The 19,982-nt window shown below is 42.2% G+C and overlaps 1 protein-coding gene across 2 annotated transcripts in view; it reads left to right on the top strand.

Annotated features, from left to right (window-relative positions):
• Positions 1-19,982, top strand: part of LOC308690130 (uncharacterized protein) — a 67,332-nt gene that overhangs the window by 35,592 nt on the left and 11,758 nt on the right. For both annotated transcript variants that reach the window (XM_081364418.1, XM_081364417.1), the window contains exons 3-6: positions 1,902-1,961; positions 9,217-9,798; positions 13,536-13,631; positions 14,132-15,856. In XM_081364418.1, coding sequence (XP_081220544.1) covers positions 1,902-1,961; positions 9,217-9,798; positions 13,536-13,631; positions 14,132-15,856 — 2,463 coding nt within the window. The remainder of the gene's footprint in view (positions 1-1,901; positions 1,962-9,216; positions 9,799-13,535; positions 13,632-14,131; positions 15,857-19,982) is intronic.

The raw sequence follows: 19,982 nt of genomic DNA, 5'->3' as shown, positions 1-19,982 counted from the left end.
TGTTTGAGCATGTGACTGCGCGTTTCTCCTTGTTTTCTATTGTTATGCGCAGCATATTTCCCGTACGCACAAACACAGCCACAGACAATGAATTGTTTGTTCGGTTAGGGAAGAAGAGCATGATGTATTTTGTATAAAGTTTTTTTTTGTTGTTATTAACTGCTTTTAGAACTGGAAATGCACAATTCATGCATACAAATCTGTATATATTAATAAATACAGATGATGATTAAATTAGACCAATGCAAAAAACGAAATTCATGCCTGCATTTATTAAGACAAACCTGGTAAAAACGAATGCAGTATATACACTGACTTGGCAGCTCTGTGAAATGTAATACAACAGTGCCACCTACTGTCTAAATGCATTAACATTAAAAGTGTGAGGTGAACTCTTGCATAGACATAGGTAAATGGGTTTGTCTATTAGCCTGAAATAAAAAAAAATAAAAAAAAATTCAGATCTTGTGCTTCCTCACATTGGAGTCCCGAGTTCATGTATAAAGTTTGGTTTCGATATTTGACAGCGTTCCTGAGATATGGACGACTTCCTGTTTGGCGACTACACCGCTGATTTCGTTTGGCTGTGACGGGCAAACGCTTCCGAAAATCAAAAATCCTTCTAGTAACTTTTGTGAGGCTTGGTCCAAGGATCATGTACGTCCAGTTTCGTGAAGTTCGGACCAAATTTGTGACCTGTGAAACTTTAGTTTAGCTTTCTGTTCAATCCAAAATTGCGGACAAACGACATGGACTCGTGATGTCATCTTCGCGAGCAACTTACACCGGTACTGACCGGACGTTTTAAAGTTGGAACGGTGTCTCTGTCTCAAAGGGCCTAGGCGCAGGCGCTGGCCAAAATTTTTCTCCCGGGAATAATAATAATAATAAGAAGAAGAAGAAGAAGAAAACTTAAGAAGAACAATAAGTGTGCTGCTTTCAGCAAGCACACTTAATAATAATAATAAGAAAACGTAAGAAGAACAATAAGTGTGCTGCTTTCAGCAAGCACACTTAATAAGAAGAAGAAGAAGAAGAAGAAGAAAACTTAAGAACAATAAGTGTGCTGCTTTCAGCAAGCACACTTAATTAAAGGCCTATAATTCATTGAATAATAGACCTATAATTTTTAATAAGGAGTAAGCTGATCTTTTATTGTCCTCACAGTGCATCAGTTATGCTGTGATGCTCTATGAAATTATTGTGAGGCAATTGTAATATCAATTTAATAATAAAAGTAGGCCTGCACTAATAATAATAATAATTGAATGCATAAATTGGAAATGCTAAATCCTCTTGATATCAATAGCTAATTGTCGATATCACTTGATACACAATATCATGGTCTATTATATTGGCACAGGGGTTTATCGCACATATTTCACACGTATAGAGTGAGCAGTGAAGACGCAGCTCGATGATCGACCGTACAGTGAGAGCACATAAAACATGAGCTTTGGCTTTACATCGCATGAGATCTACTCTACAGTGTGAGTTGGTAACTTTGCTGAAATCACACAGAAATCGCACATTTTATGCCCACCTTAAGTGTTCAGACGCAGCCGATGTTTGCGTGAATGAGCAGTTGAACAGATGTACCTAATAAAGTGGCCTTTGAGTGTATATAGTATGAAACACTTCATAAATAAAGATGTCATGATTAATCTTCAGAATAAATCAACAGAGAATATCACCAAAATCAAACACTTAAATTCACTAATAATTGAAATTACAATTCTGTTGTTGTGTTAAATAATTTTGATCATGTTGAGAATTTAATAAAGAAAGCGTCTAGAAAGAAAGCTTTGTTTGTTTGCCAGTATTTATTTATTCAGTAAAACTGAGGTGTGGAATTACTGTGCTGTAAGTATCAAATATAATTGAAATATTTTTTTCAGCAGATGTGGTCCGTGTTCGTCCTACCAGGAGAAGAAACAGCAATGAATTTATTCCTCCTGAGAGTAAGTCTAGTCTTTATAGATACACAAAGACACCATACAGGGTATTTGAGGAACCTAAAGGCTATATTTTACATATTATATTTTTGTCAGAGTTGAGAGAGAGGACCCAAAAGCGAAAGCAGGTAATAATGTCTTTAATAGAAATTAGGCAATTGACCCTTCGCTAAGCCACGCCCGAAAACCGCCACAGGCCAATCGTGGCTTAGCAACCGTAACTACGCGCGGGAGGTCTGGCAAGCTTTCGAGCGAGAGAGACATGCCGAAGCGTTGAGCGTATGGATTGTGCAAATCTGATACCCGGTATCCTAAAAGTTTGGACGGGATGGTGGATTTTGTTCCCTTCCCGAAACCTAAAACTAAAGGGGAGAAATGCCGGGCGTCATCTTCATTTTTATAGCGCTTTTAACAATGTAGATTGTTCCAAAGCAGCTTTACATTGATAATAGGAAATTAAAAGTAAAGTGTTTTGGCTTTATAGCAGCTCTAGAATAAGTTATTGTCCAGCTCGTGGATCAAGCAGTGTGATTAAATGCCTTTTAGTGAGACGGAGGCTCACTGACATAACTTAACGTTAACTTACTTAAAAATATATTTCAGCATTTTGTTAATCGACGGCCAAACCAGTAATGAATCCGATCGCGACTCTCCCGATGTTAGTTCTAGTAAAAGTAAAAGGTAGTTAGTAAAAGGAGGGAACATCAGGGGGCTTGCCGGAGATCTCCAAGGAAAAGTTTGGTATGCAAACTTAATAAGTTCATAACAGTAAGTTAGTCACTTATGTGACCCACGACGTGTGAGCAGTAAGTTAGCCTGGCGCGCTACAAATATAAGCGGGAGAATGTTATCATTGCAAAGTGGTCAGGCTAATGTCTTGTGTTTATTCCACAATACTTATGGATAGGCTGTTTGTTTTATAAATATTAGAATATTTTCAAATTTCACTTACCCTGCTGTGCATGCACATAGCTGTTCCTCAAATTTGTGTTGCCCATTTGAATGGTCAGCGTATGAGGCGGCTGCTGCTTGCGCTGGGACCTAACGTTATAGGCTTTAGCTTCAATTTTGATGAAATTATTCTCTAATCGTTTGCATATTATGTCGTGGATATAGCCCTCGAATGCATACTGCAGTCTTGCTCTCTCAGATTTTCACCTGTTCGCCAAAAATGACTAATTATCTCCTTAGGAATGTCTGAAACCAGTGCATACATACTGTAATAGACGTGCCAGGCGCAAAAGCTTGACAGGCGTAGCAACAGTAACTAAGGAGGGCGGGGCTTAGCGAAGGGTCAATTGGCCGCTTTGGCTGGCAAACAGAAAGTCTTTCATAAATAATCAACAAAAGCAGATGAAGACCCAAGGCAGGGTAAAACAGGTCAGTAGAAGGGCACAGCGGTGGCAAGCAGCAGCGGCCGTAGACAGGTGTACTCACGGAACCGATCACAGCATTCAGCGGCAGGTGAGCTGGGCAGAGCAGAGATTTAGCGCAAACACTTAAGGCAGTGGTGGTAGACGAGAAGGTCGTATAGACCAGACAGGACAAGACAAGACTTGGTGGTAGTGAGATTGACACGTACATATACAACGTTAATAATCTGGCAGAGGACAAAGGAAAGAAGAGAACTAGAAGTAGTGGTGCTAATCAGAGAGAAATAGTCCCGGTGTGGAATGGATGAGCGTGATGGCAACAGATAATGAGGAACAGCTGAGTATAAGTGAGTGTATGTGTGTGTATAACAGGAGGGTGTGTGTGAGTGTGTGAATGAGACCAGCAGAGGGAGAAAAAGAGAGAGAGAATACCAGGATCATGACAATTTTATTTAGCTATATTTTATAAATGTCATAATCATTTGTTAACAAACAAGTATTCATTACTTTAGTGAGCTCATTGTTTCTACATTCAATTATTACATTGTTTGAATTAATAAATTTTTAGCTAACTGTGACTTTGTACTGTAGGATTTGAGGGCGAAACAAACACAAATGAATCTTCCAGGTGAATTGTTCAAACATAATTTGTCACGATCGCTTGTGAACAAAAAGGTGTGAGGACTCAAACGCTGGAGAAATCAAATATTTATTAACAAAAGACACTAAACACAAAACAAAACCCACGAGGGGGAAAAACAGATCTAAATAAATACCATAACCATAACCGACTAGAATACTCAGGAGAATCACAGGGAACAGGAAACATTAAACAACGTACCGACACAGACTGCAAACAAGAGGGAACTAATAAAGGGAAACTAATCAGGAGGGAACAGGTGGATGAACTCAAACAATAATCAGATAACAAGGGGGAGGGATCAGACAATAACACGAGCACATGGCCCAAAATAACAAAACACCCATGTGCAGCACAAGACAGGACAGGCATGTGACATTACCCCCTCCCTACGGAGCGGCTACCAGACGCTCCATAAGACCCGGACGACAGACCAGGGCGGGACGGGAGGGACAGACCAGGGCGGGACGGGAGAAACAAAATGTTTGTGACACCGGAGTGGCCCACAGGATTCGGGAGGCCAGGACGGAGCAGGCTGTGCCGACGGCCAGAGTGGAGACAACAGTTCATCTGGCGGCCAGGGCGGAGACCTCTCCTCGGGCGGCCAGGGCGGAGACGACCCTTCGGGTGGCCAGGGCGGAGACGACCCTTCGGGTGGCCAGGGCGGAAACTCTCCCTCGGGCGGCCACGGCGGAGACGACCCTTCGGGTGGCCAGGGCGGAGACTCTCCCTCGGGCGGCCAGGGCGGAGACGATCCCTCGGTCGGCCAGGGCGGAGACGATCCCTCGGGCGGCCAGGGCGGAGACGACCCTTCGGGCGGCCAGGGCGGAGACCTCTCCTCGGGCGGCCAGGGCGGAGACGACCCTTCGGGTGGCCAGGGCGGAGACGATCCTTCGGGCGGCCAAGGCACAGGAACCACCGGCTCAGGAACAGACACCACCGGCTCAGGAACTGGAACAGACACCACCGGCTCAGGAACTGGAACAGACACCACCGGCTCAGGAACTGGAACAGACACCACCGGCTCAGGAACTGGAACAGACACCACCGGCTCAGGAACTGGAACAGACACCACCAGCTCAGGAACTGGCACCACCGGCTCAGGCACTGGAACTGGCACCAACGGCTCAGGCACTGGAACCACTGACTCAGAAACAGGAACTGGCACCACCGGAACTGGCACTGGAATTGGCACCAACGGCTCAGGCACTAGAACTGGCACCACTGGAACTGGCACCACCGGCTCAGGCACTGGAACTGGCACCACCGGCTCAGGCACTGGAACTGGCACCACCGGCTCAGACACTGGAACTGGCACCACCGGCTCAGGCACTGGAACAGGCACCACCGGCTCAGGCACTGGAACAGGCACCACCGGCTCAGGCACTGGAACAGACACCACCGGCTCAGGCACTGGAACTGGCACCACCGGCTCAGGCACTGGAACAGACACCACCGGCTCAGGCACTGGAACTGGCACCACCGGCTCAGGCACTGGAACTGGCACCACCGGCTCAGGCACTGGAACTGGCACCACCGGCTCAGGCACTGGAACTGGCACCACCGGCTCAGGCACTGGAACTGGCACCACCGGCTCAGGCACTGGAACAGACACCACCTGCTCAGGCTCAGGAACAGACACCACCTGCTCAGGCTCAGGAACAGACACCACCGGCTCAGGCTCAGGAACAGACACCGGCTCGACGGCGGCCATCTTGTCAGGGGACACAGGCTCGGCAGGCGTGACGTGAACAGGCTCGGCGGCGGCCATCTTGTCCGAAGACACAGGCTCGGCAGGCGTGACGTGAACAGGCTCGGCGGCGGCCATCTTGTCCGAAGACACAGGCTCGACAGGCGTGACGTGAACAGGCTCGGCGGCGGCCATCTTGTCCGAAGACACAGGCTCGGCAGGCGTGACGTGAACAGGCTCGGCATCGGCCATCTTGTCCGAAGACACAGGCTCGGCAGACGTGACGTGAACAGTCTCGGCGGCGGCCATCTTGTCCGAAGACACAGGCTCAGCAGACGTGACGTGAACAGTCTCGGCGGCGGCCATCTTGTCCGAAGACACAGGTTCGGCGTCGGCCATCTTGTCCGAAGACACAGGCTCAGGAACAGTCTCTGGCTGGGCAGACGTGACGTGAACAGTCTCTGGCTGGGCAGACGTGACGTGAACAGTCTCTGGCTGGGCAGACGTGACGTGAACAGTCTCTGGCTGGGCAGACGTGACGTGAACAGTCTCTGGCTGGGCAGACGTGACGGATCGCTGGGGTGGCGCAGGCAGTGCGAGCAGCTCGGGCGGGGCCGGCAGAGCAGGACGCCTGGGCGGCGCGGGCAGAGCAAGACGCCTGGGTGGTGCGGGCAGAGCAAGACGCCTGGGCGGTGCATCAAGGATGGCAGTCACCACCGGGATGGTCTCCATGTTAGGAGCCACCGGACTCGGGACCACCGGAACAGGGACCACCGGAACAGGGACCACCGGAACAGGGACGGAGGGAGCCTTTCTCCTCCTCCTGCGTCTTGGAGCCACCGGAACTGGGACCACCGGAACTGGGACCGCCGGAACTGGGACCGCCGGACTCGGGACCGCCGGACTCGGGACCACCGGACCCGGGACTACACCCCTGGCAATTCTCCCCCGATGGCGAATAAGACCCTCTACCATCGCCACAAAACTGACCCGATCAAATGCTCTTCGGATCAGCCAGTCCATCGGTTCGTCAAGTGCATGATTGAATAAATCCTTAAGTGCCTCCTCGCCAAGGTTCAGCCCCTCAGCTGCACTACAGAACCTCTGGCTGAACTCTCTTACCTCCGTCCCCTGCTGACGGAGGGAGACTAGCTCATTAAATTGAAGAATCCGATCCCATTGCGGACAGGAGACTGGTTGCGCCTCTCTTCTCCGCTGAGTCCTCATTTGGTCGGTACGTTCTGTCACGATCGCTTGTGAACAAAAAGGTGTGAGGACTCAAACGCTGGAGAAATCAAATATTTATTAACAAAAGACACTAAACACAAAACAAAACCCACGAGGGGGAAAAACAGATCTAAATAAATACCATAACCATAACCGACTAGAATACTCAGGAGAATCACAGGGAACAGGAAACATTAAACAACGTACCGACACAGACTGCAAACAAGAGGGAACTAATAAAGGGAAACTAATCAGGAGGGAACAGGTGGATGAACTCAAACAATAATCAGATAACAACGGGGAGGGATCAGACAATAACACGAGCACATGGCCCAAAATAACAAAACACCCATGTGCAGCACAAGACAGGACAGGCATGTGACATAATTCCACACAGAACTCAACATTCCAGACATCAAATCACCAACCCCAGAGCCATAAAAGGAGGCACCAGCCAGTCTACCTAACCAACGAAAACCTCCAACTAAGAACGTTTTATGGCCAAACTAAAGGAAGAACTTGTCAACGTGAGATAGCTTGGAAAAGAATGATTGGTTCAGAGATGGCAAAAGCTCGGTGCTCGATCAAGATAACAGCAGAGAAGCTGCTGGACTCCACACAGATACAAAACAGACCATCTTCTTCTTAGGACCTCTGATAGACCTCAGGGTGTAAAATCTTTTCAAACCACAGAACTGAGATTTTACCTATAACTATACATAAAATCATTCAAGAACAATTTTCAATGGACTTATAATCAAACAGCATGCAACGACATGATTCTATGTTGTTTCTACAATAGATGTGTGTATTTGATATGCTTAGATGCCATATAATTCATGTAATTGTTATAACTATTGTGAATGAAAGTGTGTTGTGCTTCCTGTCAGCATGATCGTATGTTCTTAATTCAAAAGATGGCTTGATTGAAATCTGTGTAAAATGTTTCGTATTCTTATAATAATAATAAACTGAAAATAAAAACTAAACTGTGGCCTCTGTCCTCTCTGCTAGAGCTTAGAGAGTAAGGAGAGCACAGATAAGCTTGATTTATGATAAGAAGTGAAGAGAACGCCACCTCCTAAATAAAGACAGTGTCTAATTGGTCAGAACTGATCCAGGAGGCCGGACAAACATGTGAATTAAAAATCTTAGACCCGAACAAAGTTTTAGAAGAGTTCTCAACAAGAAAAAGAGTGCGCGAAGGGAGAAGAGACCAGACAGACTAGTAACCATGTAAACGCGCAGACGAAAGAACCCAAATCAAGATCAGAAGAACATGGGTTAAACAACTTCATTCAAGCCATCATCTACTCAATTTTCTTTCTTTTCTTAGTTTCCTTTCTTTTCCGTTGTGAGTCTCGGTTCTAAGTTAAGTTTTGCGACAAGATTTCAATCCACGTTTCTTCTGCAAAGCCAGCTTCAACAGAGACTTTCATTCATCCGCCAGCACACCATGTGACTGACCGCCCCAGACATCAGGCACGAGGAGACCAGCCAAGGAACGGACCGGGAAAACCCCTTTCACGCAACAAAGGGGAATCCCCAAAAGCAAAGACAAGCAAGTACTGCCTCCAGACTCTTAAGCTGAACTGGTGTATTGGATACAGATTTAATAACCTAAGAAACGATAAAAGGGTTAAACTAATAATTGATGGTTCATTCAGGTTGTGTTTTATAAGTGCATAGAAACTTGGGATTTCATCATCTCATCTCTTAAAACTCACTCTTTCCTCTCTCTCTCTTTCTTTCTGCAACTCGTATGAATGTGTGTGCGTGCGTGTGTTTGTGTTAGATATTAGTTTAATGTGTTAGAATAATCAATAAATTCTTGTTTGTAATTTTAAAGAGAAGTGTTACTTGTGTTATGTGCTTACGAATTTAATGTCTTAAACTGCTGATCTAAGTTACCTTGCTAACTACAGTGTTTCACTATAGTTTGGAAATTTATATCTGCTGCAGAGCGGATGGTTATGGCCGGTTCAAATGAACCCTGAACGAGTCATTTGCTCGGTCGTAATAAGTGATTCTTTCAAATTCCCTATAAATTGATTAATAATTCCTTTGAGCTAAATTGACCTGTCTGAATAACAGACAAATATCTTACCGTACATTTATGACATGCAAAACTTAGACAGTCTCCTCTGATAACAGATCACTGTTAATTGTAATATGGACTCATGCACTTTCTGTAAAGCTGCTTTGAAATGATGTGTATTGTGAAAAGCGCTATACAAATTAAAGCTGAATTGAATTGAAGTGAGTAAAGGGTTCCTAGAGGTTCTCGAGAAGTGACACACTGTAACATCATGTGTGTGTTGTGTGTTTCAGTGAGTGATCTGAGGATTGTTCTTCTGGGTAGGAGTGTATCAGAAAACAGCCGAGTGGGAAACTTCATCTTAGGAAGAGCAGCGTTTGACAGTGAATCTCCTCCAGCTGATGTAGAGCCATACAGTGAGAGAGTCAGAGGAAAACACATGACGGTCATCAACACTCCTCTCCTGCTCAGCCCTGATCTCTCACTACGTCACATCACACAGGGGGTGAAGGAGTGTGTGTCTCTGTCTGCGCCGGGACCTCATGTGATCGTTCTGGTCCTCAAACCCGATGAGTGTTCGAGAGAAGAGAAAGTGTGTGTGGAGAAAGTGCTCAACTGTTTCTCTGACAGTGTGTTTAAACACACTCTGGTGCTCACGACACAAGAGCCTGACGGGGCAGAACCGACCGAAGTCAATGACGTCATAAAGGAAATCATCAATAAGTGTTTAGACAGACACTACAGACTGGGGACAAACAGCACTGCTGCCGACCTTATAGCGATGTTTCAGGAAACTGTTCAAGGCAATGATGGACGTTACTTGATTTGTAACAAATATGAAGATTTATATTTCTCTACAGAAGCCACAGAAAGAGGTGAGTCAACAAAATATTTGAGTAAATGTTATCTTTATTTGTAAAAAAAAAACACTTTATGCTGCAATCACATCATGTTGCATCAACATTTCAGCATATTGGTGTGCATGTAGACACTCCTGTTGGCTGTGTTAAACTTGATAAAAAAAAAGTCAAGGCAAACTTTTTGTTGGCTTTTATGAAAGCCTGAAGTACTACTTCATATATTGAAATCTGAAGGTTTAATGTTGTCTCTCAGACAAACAGACAGATAAATGAACTTTGTAAGATTGTTACTACGGTGTTGCTAGGATGTTGTGGATAGACAGATCGAAATCCTCTGTTAAATCACCACGGCTCAGTGTTCATATGGTCCCACTCCACAGAGTGTTAAAGTATATAAATCGATTGATGATTGAGCATTAGTGATGAACACCTGCTGTTAACAAGCAGAATCACTGAAGGAAAGAACAGAAAAAGAGAAGAGGCGAGCAGAAACACAAGAACTACAATAGGCTGTTATATTAAACTGAGGATGTGATGAGGCAGATGCCCTTCTGGTGACGTAGAGCACTTCTTCACCTGCTTAAGCAGCAAACACAGGGTTCGTACAAGGTGCTTGAAGTGCTTGAATTTGACTTTTTGAAATTTAAGTCCTGGAAAACCCATGAAAACAAGTAGAGGTACTTGAAAAGTGCTTGAATTATTAAAAATAGGGATGCACCAATACCAAGCTCATGTACTCGCACTCGTAAAAATGCTCCGATACCAACAACCAATACCAGGCAGCGTGTGTACAGTAACACCTAGCTGTGGTGCGCGAGCTGATAAGAGGAAAACGTGCGGTGGATTGAGCGCGCATTGGCACAGACGCGCGAGCTGGTCGAGCACATCCCTGTAAACAGACATCAGTGGAAAGTTTGTAGTTCAGTCGGGTGTCAATGGCAAAGAAAATAAAACTAGGCATGTAGCTTATTAATAACGTTATCTGACGAGAGAGAGAGAGAGCGCACTTCTGTTGAATGCTCTTGATTGCTGATCGTTCACTTAGCACGTCATATGGATTAAAACTAAATCGTATTTGTAAGTAAAGTAACATGAACTGTTACCTGATTTATGTATAACGAGTGGTTCCCTACATTATTACAGAACATTTGCAGGTCAAGAAGTTTAATGAATGCAAACATCCGACGCGCGTGCCCGGAAAACCAGCGTCTCAGACAGCACGCGAATACTGAATTGAATTCTCTTTCACGTCTTGTCCTTGTACGGACGAATTCACACTAAATTATGTAAAAAGTCTGTCTTAGCGAGTATCCTAGTAAATAAAGTCAGTTATATCTCAAGTGACCGTAGTCATGTTCAGATGGGGTCTGTGTGTTCGGTCTTAAAGGGGCAGCAGTCTAATTAACTTGATGCTGTATTTTAATGTTAATCAAACAAAGGACAAATACTCACTGCTCTTGACTAAATAGGCTACCCTTTTCAACTTTACAAAAATATCCATCTATATTTAGTTTATACAGTAATGAATATGCATTTTTTCCACATTTGATGACTTTATTCAAATTTATGTACCTGTTAGATCTACACGAAAAACTCTAAACACTGTTTATTTCATTTGTAGCCTTTCTTTGTTCTATTGTATTGATTTGTCCTATTTGTAATTTGATTATTTGTTCTTATTTTGTTACTGACTGCTTACTTGTCTTTAATAATGTTTTAAATTCACATTAATTAGGCTGGTAGTTTTTGTTGTATCAAAACTGGATTAAATAATTGATATTTCACTGGTATCTCATCATTTGTTACGCTGACCCGATCCTCAGCACTGAGCCCTGCTGGAGCTGCTCTAAATATGTGCTGTGCTATTAAATGACAGATAAAATATGATAGAGCAATAGAATGATCAGTGACAGTAACAGAAGTTCATACAATGCATTTTAGCAGGCTTAATTAAGCATGGAAATAACGTTTCAATATCATTTCAATGGTTAAGGTGATTTCCCATGCCTGACAGCGCTGGTCAATGGATTGATCTCTATGACGTGAAACATTAGATACCATATATATGTAATTTGAGTAAAAAAATTAAATAAAACTAGAAAAAAAAGTTTGTTGAGACAAACTTTAAGTTGGCTTGAGAAAGCCGGACCAGAGAGTTGGAAGAAGTTTGAAGTTTAAAGTTAGTTTAAAGTTTGATTGATAGATTAGTTAGAAAGAAAGAATAGTTGGAAAGAAAGATTAGTAAGGAAGAAAGAAAGAAAGAAAGAAAGAAAGAAAGAAAGAAAGAAAGATGGATTAGTTAGAAAGAAAAAGAAAAATTGATTAGTTAGAAAGAAATAAAGAAAAATGGATTAGTTAGAAAGAAATAAATAAATAAAGATAGATTAGTTAGAAAGAAAGAAAGATGGATTAGTAAGAAAGAAAGATTGATAAGTTAGAAAGAAAGAAAGATGGATTAGTTAGAAATAAAGAAATATTGATAAGTTAGAAAGAAAGAAAGATTGATAAGTTAGACAAAGAAAGATGGATTAGTTAGAAAGAAAGAAAGAAAGATGGATTAGTTAGAATGAACGAAAGATTGATAAGTTAGAAAGAAAGATAGATAGATTAGTTAGAAAGAAAGAAAGATGGATTAGTTGGAAAAAGAAAGATTAGGAAGAAAGAAAGATTAGTTCGAAAGAAAAAGAGAAAGAAAGATAGATTAATAAGAAAGAAAGATTAGTCAGAAAGAAAGATTAGTTAGAAAGATATATTAGTTAGAAAGAAATAAAGATTAGTTAGATAGACAGATAGATAGAAAGATTAGTTAGAAAGAAAGAGAAAAAGAAAGATTAGTTAGAAAGAAAGATGGATTCGTTAGAAAGAAAGATGGATTAGTTAGAAAGAAAGAAAGAAAGAAAGATTAGTAAGAAAGAAAGATGGATTAGTTAGAAAGAAAGAAAGATTGATTAGTTAGAAAGAAAGAAAGATTGATAAGTTAGAAAGATTAGTTAGAAAGAAAGAGAAAAAGAAAGATTAGTTAGAAAGAAAGATGGATTAGTTAGAAAGAAAGAAAGAAAGAAAGAAAGAAAGAAAGAAAGAAAGAGTGATAAGTTAGAAAGATAGATTAGTAAGAAAAAAAGATGGATTAGTTAGAAAGAAAGAAAGAAAGATTAGTAAGAAAGAAAGAAAGATTAGTTAGAAAAAGAGAGAAAGAAAGATAGATTAATAAGACAGAAAGATTAGTTAGAAAGAAAGAAAGATTGGTTAGAAAGAAAGAAAGATTAGTTAGAAAGAAAGATATATTAGTTTATAAAGAAAGAAAGATTAGATAGATAGATAGATAGATAGATAGATTAGTTATAAAGAAAGAATGAAAAATTAGATAGATTAGTTAGAAAGAAAGATGGATTAGTTAGAAAGAAAGATAGATTAGTAAGAAAGAAAGAAAGATTGATTAGTTAGAAAGAAAGAAAGATGGATTAGTTAGAAAGAAAGATAGATTAGTTAGAAAGAAAGAAAGAAAGAAAGAAAGATGGATTAGTAAGAATGATGGATTGTTTGGTTGCATGTAAACGTAGCTGGAAGGATTTATGCCTTAATGTGTTTTTGAATTTTTAAACACTGGATTAAATTGCATTTTAAGGAACGGTAAAACAATTAGTAAACTAATGAAATTAGTAACAAGTAAAAATAATTTTAGAATGATAAAGTAGTCATTATTAATCTTCAAATGTATAAATGTCCCCATTGTTCATTGTTATTTCTTGCAGCCATGGGATCATCACATACCATTGAAGTGGCAGCTCTAGGAAGACCTCTGTATCCTGGTATGCTGTATGACTGCCGCAAGGATACCTTCATTCCAGGTGGTGTACAGTACCTACTAAAATGCTTTTTACTCTCTTTTTCACCCAAATGTGAATCAACAATGTGGTAATTTAGAGATTTAAGATAAAGGACTCAACTATTAAATTAGTAGTCTTAGAGATACAAAATCGGCCTGATGACTTGAACAGTACATTGCGTCATCACACGTTAATATTCAACAATATTATTGATCTGCCTGCATTGACATTATTATATGAGAACTGAACTGAGCTGAACGATGACGTCACTTTTATTTCCCAGAGCGGCTATATATATATATATATATATAAATTAAGTTAATAATTTTTTTAAAACAAAAATGAACCATCACTGAACTTACTTAAGCTGGATGATGGCGCTATTTTCTTCTAGAAACAAACTTTATTGCATTATTTTCCTGTTATCACTGCAAAGCTGAAACAATCTGTATTGTAAAAAGTGCTATATAAATAAAGGCGACTTGACTTGACTGAACTGTTAAAGCCATTTCTCATTTCAGGTGTCACTCTGTGGGATAAGAAGTCACTGAATGAAGATTTGGACAGTCATCCAAAGCCCAGGACAGATTTGAAGTTCAGTAGCTCCGACTCTCTCTCCAGTAAGTCCAGTCTCCTGGATGTGAGTGCTTCCCTGAAGGCCAGCTTCTTGGGGGGGCTGGTGGAGGTGGGAGGATCTGCCAAGTTCCTGTGTGACACCAAATCCTCAAACCAACAGTCCAGAGTTACAATGTATTACAGGGAAACCTCCAGATTTGACCAGCTCACTATGAGCCATCTGGGACAGATCACCTACCCTCAGGTCTTTGACCAGAAAACTGCAACTCATGTGGTCACAGGTGTACTGTACGGAGCTCAGGCCGTCATGGTGTTTGAACGGACATTTACAGAAGAGGAAGAAAAGCAGGAGATTGAGGGAGAACTGAATGTCATGGTCAAAAACATCCCTGGATTTTCTACTGAGGGGAAAGGAGCTTTAGAAATGACAGATGGTCATGAGGATATGGCTGAGAGCATCACCTGCACATTTTATGGTGACGTCCGCCTTGAGCAGAACCCCACCACTTACATGGAGGCCCTAGAGGTGTACAAGAAGCTCCCCACTATACTGAAGAAGAAACCAGAGAATGCAGTTCCAATAAAAGTCTGTCTCTATCCTCTTTCTCTACTGGATACAAGAGCAGCTCAGTTGGAGAGAGAAATCACCACACATCTGGTTTCCAACACTGAAGATATAATAGAGGGGCTGGGAGAAGTACAGAGGACATGCAACGACTTCTCCAGAAAAACTCTGGTAAATGTTTTCAAAGACATCAAAGAGAGGCTCTGTTTATTTCAGGGCTCTCTTAACATTTACAAAACGGTGCTCCTGAAAGAAGTGGCCAAGGTCTTGCCTGCTATACGAGGAGGAGAGATGGAGCAAAATTCATTGGAAGACATCCTGAAGATCCACTACAGCTCCCCCTTTAATGCTGACATGCTTAACCAGTGGTTAGATCATGCAAAGGCTGAAGTTAACCTCTTGAGTTCTCACACTGAAATACTGAAGGGAATCAATACTGAAGACTCAAACCGTCTCAGTGCCATCCTCTTTAATCCTGATATTGATGTTGTGGTGTGCTTGACCTTCACATCTCTGAAGTATGAAGACCCGTATCTTTCAACCCTGAAGAAGTTTCTGGAATCCGACGACTTTAAAGAGCTTGATGTGGGAATGAAACCACATTCTAGCACGTTAGCATCTGTCAGAAAGTGGCACAACGATCCTGGTGTCATCTCAAAGATAAGAAAGAACTTATCTCTTTTCAGAAGTTTTTCAGAGGCTAATAAAGATGAAAAGAGATATCGATTCATTATTTCTGCCATCTCTGATCCCTCCAGTCCTGGCTCCTCTATCTATCTGTATGAATCAGGGAAGCTGACAGACACACAGTTCCAGCCCGTGTCGAAGCCTCCTCCACCAGAAGTGATGAAGGTCCTGGAGCGCGGTGTGACCCTGAAACTGCAGAAGTCCCCAACTGGAGAAACTGTGCAGTTCAGAGTGGAGTACCAGCAGGTGAAAGCAGATTCTGGCGCTGAGGAACAGTGGAATATCATAAACACAGCTGAGGAAGACTTTACTCTGACTGGACTGGAGTCTGGAAAGCAGTACTTGATCCGCTACAGGATAGTGGGTAAAGTGGGAGTGAGTGAAGCCAGTGACACCATCGGCCCCATACAGTCTTCAGGTGAGTGTCATATGCACATTTCTTTGTATTAATCCTTATCCTAAAATATATCTATGTCTACTGTATATATATATGTGTATATGTAAATGCGCATATGTGTGTATATGTATATGTAAAAAACCCTAACGATAACAATACAAATATGTAAATGTATGTATGTTTACATTTTAAACGGGTTCAAGTTGAGTTGGTTCTATTCTAGAGGAATGTTAAAACTGTTTATTGACCGCATGAAACCACTGACAATCACAGTTTGGAACATCCAAGGCATTAACTCATCAAGTTTTGGATGTAAAATCAAAACCTTGGATTTTAAGAAAAGTGTTTTAGTTATAGACATAATAATCTTACAGGAAACATGGCGCAGAACTGATGAGGTCACTCTCTGTCCCCCAGGATATCGGGAAATACTCATATCGTCCCAAAAACACAAAAAAGTCACACGCGGGAGAGATTCAGGGGGCATCATAATCTGGCACAAACTTGAAATTGATAAGTACATCCAACTAATAAAAAAAGAAGAATCTCATATCTGGCTCAAAATCAATAAACAGCTCAGTCAAACTATAGATATATTCTTATGTGCTCTGTATATTCCTCCCTCTGAATCTCCTTATTATAACAAGAACATCTTTGAGACCCTCCACAGCCAAATCAACCACTTCCAGGCCCAGGGGAGTGTGCTGATGTGTGGGGATCTCAACGCCAGAACAGGAGCCCTACCCGACTACACACAGACAACGGGAATAATTATATATTTGGACAGAGCTTTCAACAAAACAGTGTTAACTTTTCAAGGACTAACTCTGATGCTCAGGTGAATAAAAACGGGAGGCTTCTACTTGAGCTCTGTCGAAGCCTCGGTCTGTACCTCGTCAACGGCAGGGCGAGAGGGGACTCTCTAGAGATACACCTACAGTTCATCTCATGGTTGCTCAACAGTTGACTACATGATCACAGACTTAGATATATTCTCTTTCAGAGCATTCACGGTCAAACCACTAACACCCCTATCGGATCACAGCCAAATTACTCTGCATCTAAAAAGGAAAGAAAATACTAACATACACCCACAACCCAGTAAGCTGTACAACATCCAAAACATTTACAGATGGGTTCAAAACAGCACTGAACAACACCTGACCGCATCTGACCACCCCCAAGTGTGCTTACTCATGGATAACTTCATAGATTACGATTATCCTCATAATGAAGATGGCGTAAATCTGGCTGTAGAAAACATAAATTACATATTTGATTATCTGGCAACAATATCTAATCTTAAAACCACTAAGGGCCCGTCCACACGGAGACGCGTTTCGCTGTATACGTATACATTTTTTTATCGTATTGGCGTTTCGTCCACACGGATCCGGCGTTTTGGGAGACTGAAAGTGTTATTTTTTTAAACCGGGTCCCAAAGTGGATAAATCTGAAAACGACACCCTTGCGGTTTCGTGTGTACAGCCAATCCGTATATTTTGTGAAACGGTGATGTCATCAGGAGAAAATTAAAAAAGACCAGGACCAGGTAGAACTAGCAGTTGGTGGGACAACTTTGTCAATGGTGTTGTTGTGAAAGATGAATGGAGGGAGAATTTCCGCATGTCCAAAGCATCTCTCGTCGCCCTGAGCGAGGAACTCAGTCCGTATATTGAAGGGCAAACAACAAACATGAGGGCACCAATTACTACACTCAAAAGGGTTGCGTTAACTCTGTATTATTTGAGCGACGAGGGACGGCTAAGGAAGACTGCTAACGCCTTTGGCGTGTCGCGACAGGATGTGTCTGTTGTTGTCAGGCAAACGTCCAAAGCGATCGCTGTCCACCTGGGTCCAAAGTACATCAAGTTGCCTTTTACGGAGTCCGAGGCCGAGTATCTGGTTTTGCGTTTCCATCGTGCTCATGGCATGCCATAGTGTTTGGGAGCGGTCAACGGCACACACATAGAAATCAAGCAGCCGTCTGCCAACTCGATGGACTACATCAACAGGAAAGGCAAACATTCTCTCAATGTACAGGCGGTCTGTGATTATAAGTACAGATTTATGGATGTTGTGATAAAGTGGCCCGGGAGTGTACACGATGCACGGGTTTTTGCTAATTCAAAGCTCAACCTGTACTTTAAGACTGGCCAGATCCCTCCTCTGAAAAAACAGATTGTGGACAACGAGGAGGACATACCAATTTATCTTCTTGGTGACCCAGCCTACCCTCTGCTGCCTTATTTGATGAAGGAATATGCAAACGGTGGCTCCACACCTCAAGAACAGTACTTTGGGCTAAGTTTGTGTAGGGCACGGATGGTCATTGAGTGTGCTTTTGGTTGTCTCAAAGCCAGATTTGCTGCACTGAAAAGGTGATAAAGACTTACAGCCTCCTACACAATGCAACAACTACCTCACAGACTGTAATGAAGGAGAGGGAAAGAGAGTGAGGAGAGTACTCACAAAGTACCTTGACCCTTAAAAATGCTGGCCATCAAGTTTTTTTTTCTATTTTGTTCAGGTTTTTTTAAGTATTTACAAAATTTACCTTTGGAAAATGTACTAATGCTTATTTTTGAAAGTGTTGTGTTGAATATGTCTAGTGAAAATAAATGACTGCGAAAATTCCAGAACTTTTTTTATTGGAAAATAAATATTTAGGTCAAAGAACCATTCAAAAAACAGGTAATATTGAACAGGTATAAAGTGCAACAGTGCACAAAACACAATAACTATATACAACATGTCAACTACAACAGGTAAAATAATTACACAAAACAGGTCAAACTGTATAAAGTGCAACCGTGCACATGACTGAAGTGCAGTGCAAACAATATAAAATCAAGAATTATATAGTGCAACAGGGCAGTCACTCTGTGTCATCTTGCAGCAGTGCACGTCTGTATGAAAATGATGTTTGCTGATGTGGGGTGACGTGCACTAAACCAACACACCTACACAAAGAACATGCATCCATCCTAACTACACTGAAAAATTAATTTATTGTATGTAGTAATTGACTGTATCATATGTAAATGGACTGCATTTATACAGCGCTTTCAACAGACCCATGGCCACCAAAGCGCTTTACATATTGCCTCACACATTCATATGTCTCACACATTCAAACTCGCTAAGCTTGAAATCATAAACCTGGAGCAAATTTTATCTGGAGCAAATCCCGGCGCTGCTTTACAACCGCAGATGGAAGACAGTCGAGGGATTCAGTGGAGTTTGGAGAATCGGAAGGCAGCTCCACTGTCGATGTAGACGACTCTTCCAGGTCATCTGTCTCGATGCCGGCGTCGATGGAGCATGTAGCAGGCAAACCACCCCAGATCTCCTCGCAAAGCTCATAAAATATGAGTACTACCCGTCCATGACCACTTCGACGCCCTGTGTCCACCGCATGCCTGTATTTGCTGGTATATTTTTCAACTTTGCGGTGACTTGGGCTTTTGAGACCATGCTAGCATCGTGAGGGAAATCCTTCTCGGTTAGCTCCCTCGGATACCGTGCCTGAAACGCGTCTGTTATATCACAATATTTGGAGTGACACGACTCCCAGTCAACGTTTTCTCGGAGCTTAGTGGACTTGTAGTCGAGTGTGACTCTAAGTAGTAGTTCGACTTCGTCGTCAGTCCATACGAAAGACTCCACTCTTGCTCTTGAAGTTGTTGCGTTCGCCATCTTCGTCTTCCTCTTCTTGGTTCGTATACAGCGCACAAGGTTATGCGCATGCTCAAAGTCTTCTTCTCCGTGTATAGTGTATCTCTGTGGCAGAATTACAGTGCCCCATACTGGTCTGGCATATATACTACACCGTTTTCAGTCGGTTTCAGTGGTTTCGTGTGTACGCAGATATTTCGGAATGTTTACGGAATTTTTTTTTAGAACGAGGAAAAAAAATTATCGGATAGGGAACGCACCGGCTTCGTGTGGACGTGGCCTAAGAAAAACCATGAGCAAAAACAAAAGAATGAAAAATGGTTTGATTCGGATTGTAAAAGAATAAAGAAATTTAAGACAGCTTGCAAACCAAAAACACAGACAACCAGACGATTCAGATTTACGTTTTCATTATTGTAAGGAGCTTAAAACATATAAAAATACACTCAGAAAGAAGAAGGAACAGTAC

Source organism: Scardinius erythrophthalmus (genome assembly GCF_964197995.2).
Source record: "Scardinius erythrophthalmus genome assembly, chromosome: 4".
NCBI lineage: Eukaryota > Metazoa > Chordata > Actinopteri > Cypriniformes > Leuciscidae > Scardinius > Scardinius erythrophthalmus.
The sequence above is the reverse complement of the archived record's forward strand: the minus strand, read 5'-3'. Positions and strand labels throughout refer to the sequence as shown.